We start from the raw sequence: 13,103 nt of genomic DNA, 5'->3' as shown, positions 1-13,103 counted from the left end.
TGGTGAAGGAGAGAAGGTGGTGGCTAGAAAGCAGGAAAAGATAGTTGGAGAAGTCAGAAGGCTATGTGTGTGGGAAGTCGGGTGGGTGACTATTGGGACAGGCCAAAAGGAGGATGTGAGGGAGAAAAATTAGGAGGCAGTAGAGAAAGAGATGTTGTCAATGGGGATGTTGAGGTTGCCAAGGATGAGAGAGGGAAGGTCAGAGGAGAGGAAGAGGGAGTGCTGGGCCGCAAAGAGATCAAAGAAGTTGGTAAAGCCTGATAGACCGAAGAGGACTGCAACACGAAGGTGGAAAGAAAAGGCAAATAATGTAGAATGGTCCTCAAAAGAGAATGAGAGGGAGGGTAAAGAGGTGACAATGGTGTATGTCCCATTGTTGCCTCTTGCATGTTCAATTGTCATTGTATGCATGTGCCATTGTCTCACGGTCATCTTGTGAATATGTCCCATGGTCACCTTGTGAATTGTCACCGACTTCTGCATGTCCCACTGTCAACCCACACAACCCAATATCACCCTGTGCATGACCCACTGGCACCCCTTGTATGTCCCACCGTCACCACATGCATGACCTACTGTCAACCCATGTACGAGAACGGTTTAATAAGTAAGGTAACAAGACCTCTCACATGTGAGGTAGACTACTGCTTCTCCTCACGGCCATTAGAGTGTGCCTCATATCAGTCATACTGTCCTAACATCAGCTGTAAGATGGCGGGGCTGGTGGGAACATGGTCACACATTGAGGTGCGTAGTGTGATCAGATTTCTGCGTCTAAAGGACACATCAGCAGCTGAAATTCAACTTGTCGAGGTGTACGGTGATAACATCATGTCACGGAAACAGGTTTAGTGCAATGCATTTGATAATGGCAGGACAGACGTTCAAGATGAGCAGCGATCCGTCGGCCAAGCACATCCACCACAGATGGCTATTTGTGCCGCATTGAAGGTCTGATTCAGGAGGACAAACGCATTCGAGTTAGTGATATTGCTGATGAACTCTCTCTCTCTTTGGACCATTGAGGTAGCACCTGGGTGGAAGGCGAGTCGAAACAGACGGTGAAGTTCAGCAAGCCGTCATGTCCTGGTTTAAGGTGCTTGATACTGATTTCTTCTATGACAGGAGATACCTTAGTGTACCTTTGGAACAAATGCTTAGACAAGTATGGGGACTACATGGAAAAATAATCTGTTCCAAGGCCATACTGTTAATTATAAGTATATATACGAGTTGAATAAATTTGTGCAATGAGGTTATTACCATATTTTTTGAACCATCCTCATATGTCCCTGTCACCGTGAGCATGACCCACTGTCACACTGTGTATATGTCCTACTGTTACCCTGTACATAACCTCGTCACCCCATGTATATGACCCACAGTCACTCCTTGTATATGTCCCATTGTCACCCTGTGCATGATCCCCTGCCACCTCGTTTACATGTCCCGCTGTCACCCCGTGCAAGAACCTACTGCCACCCCGTGTATAGCTCCCACTGATACAATGTGCGTAGCTCCCACCCACTGTCACCCCATGCATAGCTTCCACCCACTGCACCCTGTGTATGGCTCCCAATGTCACCCCATGTATAGCTCCCACCCAGGCACCCCGTGTCTAGCTCCCAATGTCGCCCCATGTATAGCTGCCACTGGTGCCCTGTGTATAGCTGCTGTGTATTGCTCCCCATGTCACCCCATGTATAGCTCACATCCACTGTCACCCCATGTATAGCTCATATCCACTGTCACCCTGTGTATATCTCCCAATGTTGCCCCGTGTATAGCTTCCAATGTCGCCCCATGTATAGCTTCCACTGTTGCCCCATGTATAGCTCTCCATCTTGCACCGTGTATAGCTCCCAATGTTGTCCCGTGTATAGGTGCCACTGTCGCTCTGTGTATTGCTCCCAGTCACCCCATGTATATCTCACACCCACTTTCATCCCGTGTATAACTCCCACCCACTGTCACCCCGTGTATAGATCCCAATGTCGCCCAGTGTATAGCTCCCATTGTCGTCCTGTGTGTAGCTCTCCATGTCGCCATGTGTATAGCTCTCAATCTCGCTCCGTGTATAGCTCCCACTGACACCCTGTGCAGAGCTCCCACCCACTGTCGTCCCGTGTATTGCTTTCACCCACTGTCACCCCATGTACAGCTCCCACCGTCACCCAGCGTATAGCTCCCTCCCACTGTCACCCAGTGTCTAGCTCCTACTGTTGCCCCATGTATAGCTCCCACCATCACCCTGTGTATAGCTCCCAACTGTCACCCTGTGTATAGTTCCCTCCCACTGTCACCCGTGTATAGCTCCCACCTGTCACCCTGTGTATAGTTCCCTCCCACTGTCACCCATGTATAGCTCCCACCTACTGTCGCCCTGTGTATAGCTCCCCATGTCCCCCTGTGTATAGCTCCCCATGTCCCCCCGGTGTATAGCTCCCCATGTCCCCCCGGTGTATAGCTCCCCATGTCTCCCTGTGTATAGCTTCCCATGTCTCCCTGTGTATAGCTCCCCATGTCCCCGTGTATAGCTCCCCATGTCCCCCCGGTGTATAGCTCCCCATGTCCCCCCGGTGTATAGCTCCCCATGTCCCCCTGTGTTTAGCTCCCCATGTCCCCCGGTGTATAGCTTCCCATGTCTCCCTGTGTATAGCTCCCCATGTGCCCCTGTGTATAGCTCCCCATGTCCCCCCGGTGTATAGCTCCCCATGTCCCCCCGGTGTATAACTCCCCATGTCCCCCTGTGTATAGCTCCCCATGTCCCCCTGTGTTTAGCTCCCCATGTCCCCCGGTGTATAGCTTCCCATGTCTCCCTGTGTATAGCTCCCCATGTGCCCCTGTGTATAGCTTCCCATGTCCCCCTGTGTATAGCTTCCCATGTCTCCCTGTGTATAGCTCCCCATGTCTCCCTGTGTATAGCTCCCCATGTCCCCGTGTAAAGCTTCCCATGTCCCCCTGTGTAAAGCTTCCCATGTCTCCCTGTGTATAGCTCCCCATGTCTCCGTGTATAGCTCCCCATGTCCCCCGGTGTATAGCTCCCCATGTCCCCCGGTGTATAGCTCCCCATGTCCCCCGGTGTATAGCTTCCCATGTCTCCGTGTATAGCTCCCCATGTGCCCCCGGTGTATTGCTCCCCATGTCCCCCCGGTGTATAGCTCCCCATGTTCCCCAGGTGTATAGCTCCCCATGTCTCCCTGTGTATAGCTCCCCATGTCCCCCTGTGTTTAGCTCCCCATGTCCCCCGGTGTATAGCTCCACATGTCCCCCGGTGTATAGCTTCCCATGTCTCCCTGTGTATAGCTCCCCATGTCCCCGTGTATAGCTCCCCATGTCTCCATGTGTATAGCTCCCCATGTCCCCCTGTGTATAGCTCCCCATGTCCCCCCGGTGTATAGCTCCCCATGTCTCCATGTGTATAGCTCCCCATGTCCCCCTGTGTATAGTTCCCCATGTCCCCCATGTGTTTAGCTCCCCATGTCCCCCGGTGTATAGCTTCCCATGTCTCCCTGTGTATAGCTCCCCATGTGCCCCCGGTGTATAGCTCCCCATGTCCCCCCGGTGTATAGCTCCCCATGTCCCCCCGGTGTATAGCTTCCCATGTCTCCCTGTGTATAGCTCCCCATGTCCCCCTGTGTTTAGCTCCCCATGTCCCCCGGTGTATAGCTTCCCATGTCTCCCTGTGTATAGCTCCCCATGTGCCCCTGTGTATAGCTTCCCATGTCCCCCTGTGTATAGCTTCCCATGTCTCCCTGTGTATAGCTTCCCATGTCCCCCTGTGTATAGCTCCCTTTGTCTCCCTGTGTATAGCTCCCCATGTCTCCCTGTGTATAGCTCCCCATGTGCCCCTGTGTATAGCTTCCCATGTCCCCCTGTGTATAGCTTCCCATGTCTCCCTGTGTATAGCTCCCCATGTCCCCCTGTGTATAGCTCCCCATGTCTCCCTGTGTATAGCTCCCCATGTCTCCCTGTGTATAGCTCCCTTTGTCTCCCTGTGTATAGCTCCCCATGTCTCCCTGTGTATAGCTCCCCATGTCTCCCTGTGTATAGCTCCCCATGTCTCCCTGTGTATAGCTCCCCATGTGCCCCTGTGTATAGCTTCCCATGTCCCCCTGTGTATAGCTTCCCATGTCTCCCTGTGTATAGCTCCCCATGTCCCCCTGTGTATAGCTCCCCATGTCTCCCTGTGTATAGCTCCCCATGTCTCCCTGTGTATAGCTCGCACTGTGCTGCACAACAGGTAAATTAGAAGAACGTTCAACTTCCAGCGTCCAGACTGGACCCCACAGCAACTGTCACTCCGTGTAAACTCATCTCCGCTTTCCCGCCAGCACTTTCCACACAGCTCCCGCGTTCTCGCCACTTCAGGGGGAAAAAAATAATATGCCAAAAAATGAGCGGTGATTTCTGTGTGCCTACTGCTGGCCCCCCGCAGCCCGAGACCCCGGCGCTTTCCGTCACTATATATACGTATCTGTGTGGAAAGTGCCGCGGTGGGCGGGATGACCAAGATGGCGGCGTGTGTGCCGGATCCTCCGCTCCGGATGAGCGTGCTGTCTGTGAGTATGTCCCGGGGGGCGGAGGCCGCACCCAGCCCGGGCACCCGGCCGGGGGCACAGGGGGTACCTGAGAGGGGATCTGCACACAGTCGGGGCAGAGGCTTGGGGGAGGGGCGCCCCCTGGTATCCCTGATGTGCCCTGACACATGGGTAAGGCATGGGGCAGAGTAACTGGTCTCCAGACATTGGTCAATGTGCCTCCCCGCATACACCTGTCAGCACAGGACCCTCTGCTACTATATATATATATATATATATATATATATATATATATATATATATTCTCCAACTCAGAAGAAGTGTGCCTCATCTTACCTATATTGTATATGTGGGATAGTGGGGGGGATGCATAATGCATTTCAGACGGGTTGCGCCCCTTGCATGCATGCTGGCGTTGGTAACGCCGGTATGATTGACGAGCACCGCAAAGGACAACGCTCTCGGTTAGAGTTGCCCTTTGTGATGGAGGGACTTCTGAGTGTATTAACCAGAAGCCCCCCTGGCGTCTTTCTGCCCATGCCGCTCATAGGGGTAGATGTATGATAGCGGCACTTAATGTTCTGCTATAATGCTTCCCGCTTTGCCTCTTTACCGAGCCGATGCTGGAAGCACTACCAATGAGATGTATGAATATCTCATCGGCCGGAGAGGGGAACGTTAACTCCCCCCTCCAGCGCTACCCGCTAGAGACCACTTTGCATCAGCCTGGTTCTGACGCGCTGTGTGTTAGTCCCGGCCGGCTCCACTGAGCATGCGCGGGATCTCGCAAGTATCGCGAGATCCCTGTGCGCAGCCTGGAGCCGGCAGCCACCGCAGCAGGGTCAGCGCTGTCCCTGCTGTGGGGATAGGCTAGCGCCAGGCTGTAGCTGTCGATAACGACAGCTACAGCGGGCCGAACGGTCAGGCGATATGATCGTTTGTACATGGCACAGGGCATAGCGCCCTTGTCATTTACTGCTCAGACCCCCGATCATACATCGGGGAGAAGCGGTATCAGCGCACACAACGTGCACTGATAACGCTTCTGGGCTTCATACATCTCCCCACATAGGCTTCTATAGGGTAACGCCATCAGGAAGATGGCGTAATCCACCGCGTCCAAGCCCCGGAGTGCATCACATTCCGGAGCTTAGTGCATCCCGCCCAGGGTCTGACCGCAGAGGCTGGTTGCTGCTTGGGGACCAGGTCCAGTACATTTGGTGACATCTATAAGTACAGTTGCGTGTTGGAACTTACTCTTGGCAATATTTGCAGTTTTACATACTGAGAACAAGCAGATCTGTATCCGATCTATCTCCTCATGACATATAAGTGTTCAAATGAAATAATTGGTTAATGAAAGCGTGGTTCCTGGAAACATTGGCATGGTTGCATGTGATAACTGATGGCTCATGATCTCAGATCAGCTCTTTGTTTTTTTCCTTTGGACTTCGTGTAATACTGTGTGTATGTGTGTGTGTATATGTATATATATATACACACACTCGTAAACCCTAGCGCTTGTGTTTCACAACGATCCTCAGTGAGGGCGAGGTGCACTGTTTCCTCCTGTTCACAGCGGCTGCCCTGATTGTGTCTATAATAAATCTGAGGAAACAAAAACAAAGAGGCTCCTCCTAGTGCATATCATCTTCCAAAAAAACAAAACAATGTTAACCAAATAAAATGTGTCCTAATAAGTGGCCCTGTACCAAAAACTGAAACAAATGTGCATCTATGGCCCGTAATAATTAAGGCTTAGGATGAAAATATTTCCAGATAGCCAATGGATGATGATCTCAAATAAATGAAAATCCTAGAAGAATTTACTGTATTACTAGACAAGATGCAAACGTGCAATAGTTAAAATCAAATGTAATGTAAATGTAATCTGAGCAGATTAGCAGAATACTTCACGTGCCTCTCAATCACTTTACACCGGACCAGGATATCAGCCCAATATGTTTAGGGGCATATTTACCAATTATCTGATCCTTCCATGTTGCATTCAGGGAATTCTTAATATATGTGGCTGTTCCCCGAAACATTTATTTTCGGGAAATATCCCACAGATATTATTTGATAAATAGGCCCCTTAGTGAGATGTTGTCTGAAGGACAGATACAACTCTACTGACATCTCATTGTCATTGTTGAGACAAAACGCGTTGGGTTGGTTACCTGATCCAGTGTTTGGCGATTAAGAGGCACTTGGTGCTACCTGCTAATTTGTTCAAATAAGCTACATTTCATTTTAATAGTGTTCACTCTTGGATTTTTGTGGGCAGGGTACTAAAGACTGAAGAGGGCACATTTTAATGGGCAAAAGATTGCAATGCGTCAATACAGTTGTGTGGGGGATTGTGGGCATTAATGTGTAGCATAGTATTATATATAATTAATTCTTTCCTACTCAACCCTCACTTGCCTTTTCATTGCCCCTCAGACCTCCCGATATGCTATCAGGCAACCCCACCTGCCCCTTCAGTGACCATCAGACCTCTTCAAATGTCCCTTTTAGTGTCCCTCAGACCTCCCAAAATGCACCTTCAATGCCCCTCAGACATCCAGCCGAGGGTGAGAAAAACAGTGGCCACTAATACCCCTTTTACACTTGCACATATAACCCGGGTTATTGCATGTGAACATGCTGCAACTTGGGTTACTGTGCAGTGAGAAATGGCCTGGTTGAAATAAGATTGGTCGGGCGACCCGGCATTTCATCGCTGGTCACAAGAAGGGTTGAACGCGCGTTCAACCCGACTCGTTATTCAATGTGAACGGGTAACCCGGGTTGATGCGACCCGGGTCCTGTTCTCTGCTTATTAAGAGCTGGCGCTTGGGGATGAGATCATCTCCAAGCGCTGGCCCATCACGTGATATGGATGATGTCATCGACCCTTGAATTAGTGCCAGGTCGGGCCACTTGTCTGTAAGGGGTCTCAGCCAGGTCACACCTGGGATTGGCGCTTGGACAAAATCCCGGGTGTGACCCGGCACACAGATGTAAAAGTTGTATAAGTAAATAAATATAAGTAAAATATCCATTCGCAGATAATACAACACTAACCTTCACCTTTCCCCATGCAGTGGTGCGTGTGCCCTGGTATAGTAAGAGCGAGAACTCTGCTCTGACCACTGCTCTAAAGCCACCACAGCTCAGCCAGATTCCAGATCGCACGGTCCCCCTATCAGGCAGGGCATACCCAGGGGGTTAAAGCAGCTGCCGAGGAACGGACTGGGCTGCCAATGGTACTGATTTCATGCTAGAGCACAGCAGCCAACAAAAAAAAAACACACGGTGTAATGGGTTTAAAGGTCCGACTGCCTCCCCAGATTATCAACACCCCCGTTATTAGGATTGTATTCAGCATCTCATTGCACTCTGGAAAAGGGCAAGGCACATTTCTTCATTTACAAAGCAGGCTGGGCGCTGCGCATTGTTAAAACTTGTAGTGGGGACACTAATTTTAACTTTAGTGCGTTTGCATTTTATATATAGTGTGTCTGGAGTATACCCAGGCGCAGTGACACACAGCAGCACCCAGATGATCCGAGGCAACACCCAAATAACCAAACCGTAATAGTGCAAAATAAGATTTGGATCACACAGGTGCGCTTATGTCAGACACAAATAATGGAGCGAGACTTTCCTTGGCAAAAGATAAAAAGGAGAGAGATGAAGTACCAACCAATCAGCTCCTAACTGTCATCTTTCAAACCATTCTGTAATGTGACAGTTAAGAGCTGATTGGTTGGTACCTTATCTCCATCAACTTTATATCTCTCCAAGGCTTATGGGCCCCATCCATCTGCGATGGATTGCCTCGATTCCACAACTCGGCATCGCAGAAATCCAACATGTTGGATTTTCCCGATTTTGACGATCGCGATCAAAAAATGATCGCAATTGTGAAATCGCGGACATTTAACATGTCAAATGTCTGCGATCCGGCGACGCATCGCAGAACATCGATGGTGGGCGATCAGAAGTTTCCGATGAGTTATCGAAAATTTCCGATCGCATCCCTGCATCGCGACGATCCGTCGCAGATGTATGGCCACCTTTAGTACATCTACCCCATGGTGTAGTATGTAACATACTACTGTTTTCACAAAGATCCAATATATAAATACTATATACAAAAACAAACACTTTCAAATGTATGGACAGCAACAAAAGGGTGGGTTTACCAGATGTCCCTTACAAAAGGGCCTGTAGGTGTAATGTTGGAGATCTCCGGATACCTCTCCCGGGACTCTAATGTATTGGTCTATCTGGGCTGCTCAACACAGTATGCAAGCTTCACTTCTGTCATACTCCACCAACGTGTTTCAAAATGGTGTGTCTCTTCCTCAGGGCAGTGTGACAGAAGAGATCAGGCCTTCCTTTATATGCCTTAAAAGTGAACTACTCCCAGGTCAATAGGTGTCATTGGAAAAAAATATATAAAAGATTAAAAATTTAGTTATAGGTCCTCTCATTGTACAGTGTATATATAATATATAGATCAGTGCAATGGAACAATAAAACAAAATCATAAGAGAAAACATTGTGCAAAATCGCCGGACAGAAGTACGTCAGATGTACTACTGTTTTCTGGGTACTGTTGTTTTTCAACTGCCTTCGATTCCGCTCTCAGTGGTGGTATAAATTGGTAAATTGTCCTTATTGTATGGGCATTGTCTTGTAGTTGTGCTCGCTCAGTGCCGTCTTTGTGGTGTAAGCAGGAGGGAATTTGGCGGTTGGCTTCTGGTCCTTGGGCCGCAACTGGAACACATTGACTTCAGTTCCGCAGCCATGTTTTTCTGTATGGAACGCTAACCGGAAGTCGTTGGGAATAGTGACTTCCAGTATTTGGAATGCACCCTGTTGTTTTAGTGCCTGATGTAATATAACGGGGGTTAGGATTTGCTTATGACTTGTTGCAGGGGATATTATATTTCTAAAGATATGCAATTGCCTGATACGTAACAAATGATGATGTAAAAACGGATCATGTCAAGTGGGTCCTATAAGATCAATTCTACAATATAATAAAATGCAGATGTAAAATAAACAAATATACTTTGTACACTATGATTTCCTGCCTTACATTTCTTTGAGATTATCCTTTTGCACATGTGGAAATATCCTATCTCTCTACAAAAGGGTCTAGTTTCAGTTTTGCACCTACAATGTAGCCGATATTTCAATCTGTTGTGGATGAACTTGAGTGCAGTATTTTTTTATACACTTAAATATATGTAAGGAAAAATAGGTGCAAATAATTGAGATTGGTGCAGGGTTGGGAAAAACAGATTACAAAAAAAAAAAAACTTTATTTGGTTTAAACTGGTTTTGTTTTATTTTTGTTTTTTTTAAACCAGTTATTTATTTTTTTCTTTTTTTGCATTAATGTTTTAATGAGAAAAAAATTGAATCCTTATTATTTTAATAGTGTGAAACATTGCCATGTATTAGAAACCTTGAACAACCATGTTTTAATGCTTTCTAACATTAACAATCCAAAGTTATTAGTATTTTTTTTTAATCTCATCAAAAAAGAGCCAGACATACCCCGGTATCCAATTAGCCCCAATATTTTTTAGTGGGCGAAAAACAGGGATTTTTTGCCGATAATCCCCTTTTTTCCAGATTGTACCTATGTGTTTTCGCCATTGCAACAAGTGAAAAGACTGCACTTTTCGCGGATTTTTCTTTTTTTTTCCGGGACACATCGGGTCCCGAAGAAAAACATTGTAGGTGCCAGGGTCAGGCCGCACTTCAGGCTAATTGTATAACCCCACTACGATCCATTAGCAGTGCTGTTTGAGCGCTTACCACTGTAAGTCTATCTTCCTTACGCTCATCTCAGTAGGACTGAAGGTTTTGAATTTAAATAAAAATTAAGGAGATTAAACCATGAGGTGTTTCTCTGTGTATTGCCTGTTTAATGTGTTGGAGTTGTTTACCCTATAAGATTGAGAATGTTAGTTGGAGTTTTCTCCTGTCCTATAAGATTGTTAGGGGAGGATTTTTTTTGTGGAGTATTAGCTGATGCTAGGCAGATTTAGTACCTCTCTGATCTGGTTCACCCTTCTACACTCCCTATTTCTCTGTGGTGTGTGTATGAATTTACTGTATTGGTTCAGCTCACATAAATGAAGACCACAAGCAACAAGAATGTGAAAAAATACCAGGGGGATTCCCCTTATAATAGGCTTTTTTTTAAGTAGTCACCACATATTAAAAAAAATAGTTTTTTTTTTTTTGTTTGTTTTGTTTTTTTTAAACCAGCCAACCCTGGATTAAAATAATGTTTGTATTGAGGAGACCTACAACAAACCATGGTACTTTGAATCACATGAAAGTTAGACATCATAATTGTGCAGTTGTTCTAAAATAAGAAGACATGTACGAATCGGTATGTGCTTCTTGTGGGCTTGCGGTTTTAATGGTTGGACACACCAAGGGTTCTTGTCTTTGGAGTAATGTTGGTCTGGCCAGTGCCAGCCTCTATTAGGATGTAGTGGCAAAGGTTGATGAAATGTTAAAATGTGCACTACCGGTCTCATATTATGTGCTGTCCTGCAGTGATTGTTGTAATGATAAATGTTACTCTTACTGCTGAGTTCTTCTAAAGGGCCCTATCCATTACACGACTTTGTGAACAAGCCGGAGGTTTTGGTCGGATTGCACACAAAATCATGTAATGGATAGCCGGCAAGGACCTGCGATGCGCGTGCACGTTGGGTCCTTGCCGATCCCGACTATCTACTGAACTTGCCCGTCAACCTGACGCTTGTCGGGTTCGGCATGTTCAGAGATAGGAGGTCGGGCTCCTGCACTGAATGCCGCTCAGTGTGAGCACCGCACCTCGGCGACCTGAAGGTCTGAAGGCTAGACGTTCAGTCTTTCAGGTCGCCTAGTGGAAAGGCCCCTTAGGAGTGTTCTGTGCTCCGATCAATCAAACTTAATGTACGATGATGGTCTCCCAGCATGTGGAGCAATTGTAGGGTCAGTCAAGTGGATTGGTGCTGGAATTCCTGTTGTACAGTGATGTAAATAACTCGCTTTAATGGGATTGTCCGGAGATGTTCTAGTCTTTCTTTTTCTTTTCCCATAGTGTCCCAGAGCAGTGTGTCTGCTTAAAGTCAGAAGATGCTCCAAAACTATCCAATTTTTAACTCTCATCTCCTCGCAGTCCTTTAACCCCCTCCTCTCTTTGCTATTGACTTCACCACCCACTTCACATGCAAAATCAAATTAATCTGTCTAGACTTCTCTTCCCATCATGCTCAACCCTTTCCATCCTGCCTGCACATCCTGTCCCCCATTGTCCCTATCGCTAATGAAGAAGTCAGTCCTCATCCTTCCTCAAAAACTTTACTTCAACTCCAATCTCTGCATAACTACCGCATACCTCTCACATCTCTCTGCACTTCATTCTTTACTTTTTTTTTTTTTTTTTCGGGTGCGCCTTCGCTGTACGGAGAAGTGCCCTGTGTCATGATGGGCGCCATGCCCGATTATGAAGCTAGAATTAACACTAGACTATCTACCAGTCTGCACAACTTTTAAAGGTGATCCAAAAAAAGATAACGTTTTCATAATACTTTATAAGCTCTGCTAACCTACTTCCTCCCACCCCGCCTACTATCCCATCCAGAATCACACTAGTTGTAGATCCCTCTCCTGTAAATAGTAATGCTGGCCATACACCCACACGACCAGCATACGATCCGATTCATCATACGATTTCCCTACGACTCCCCGGATCTCCCTGGCAGTCCTGGCAGCATGTTTGTTGTTTTTCTTAGCACACGATCTGTCGTAAGATCGATCCTGTGTCTCACAGGCTCATAAGGGAACCATTAATTGAAATTACTTGAATTTACACACGATGGATCGCATGAACAAAATAAACGTCACGATCTGCACATGTTACGATGGACAAGATGTGCTGCACATCTGATTATAAGATCCGATTATAGGAGCTGCGGGAGCGCGCATCGGATCGTATCTTACTAAAATACACGATTTTCACAAGATCCATCTTACGACTCATCGAAAATCGTGCAATAGGCCCGAAATCGTGTAGGTGTATGGGCACCTTAAGCGTTGGCAAACAGGGCACTCTTCCCTCATGTCTTCTTCCTCTCGCGATCCATGCCACTAACATAGCTATGTTCTGCACCTCCTCCCTATGCTCTAAACCAGGGGTGGGGAACCTTTATTCAGCCGAGGGCCATTTTGATATATATAACCGTATTCACGGGCCCGGTGCAGGCCACGCCCCCTCCGTGTGATCACAGGGACGGACCACAATCGCCAGTGATTACAGTAATGCCTGGAGAATCCTGAGTATGCTTCGGGGAGCTGTAAGGGCAGCGGTGTGACCGTCTGAAGCGTTCCGAAGGACGCTCCAGGGGGTACAGCTGCATAGATTCTGACTGCAGGGTGCCATTAAAGGCACCCTGCTATCCAGATGAGGCTAGCAGAAAAAAGCTCAGAGACCAAATGATTCCGGGGGCCTGAGGTTCCACATCCCTGCTCTAAACCCTCATTGGTCTCCTATCC

The 13,103-nt window shown here is 47.5% G+C and overlaps 1 protein-coding gene across 2 annotated transcripts in view; it reads left to right on the top strand.

The window, feature by feature from the left end:
* The first annotated feature begins 4,456 nt into the window (after nucleotides 1-4,456).
* ARMC8 (armadillo repeat containing 8) overlaps nucleotides 4,457-13,103 on the top strand; it is an 87,665-nt gene continuing 79,018 nt past the window's right edge. For both annotated transcript variants that reach the window (XM_088461107.1, XM_088461108.1), the window contains exon 1: nucleotides 4,457-4,562. In XM_088461107.1, coding sequence (XP_088317233.1) covers nucleotides 4,506-4,562 — 57 coding nt within the window. In that variant the 5' untranslated portion in view covers nucleotides 4,457-4,505. The remainder of the gene's footprint in view (nucleotides 4,563-13,103) is intronic.

This window comes from Taudactylus pleione, unplaced genomic scaffold (assembly GCF_031769625.1).
Source record: "Taudactylus pleione unplaced genomic scaffold, aTauple2 ptg001017l, whole genome shotgun sequence".
Lineage (NCBI taxonomy): Eukaryota > Metazoa > Chordata > Amphibia > Anura > Myobatrachidae > Taudactylus > Taudactylus pleione.
The sequence above is the reverse complement of the archived record's forward strand: the minus strand, read 5'-3'. Positions and strand labels throughout refer to the sequence as shown.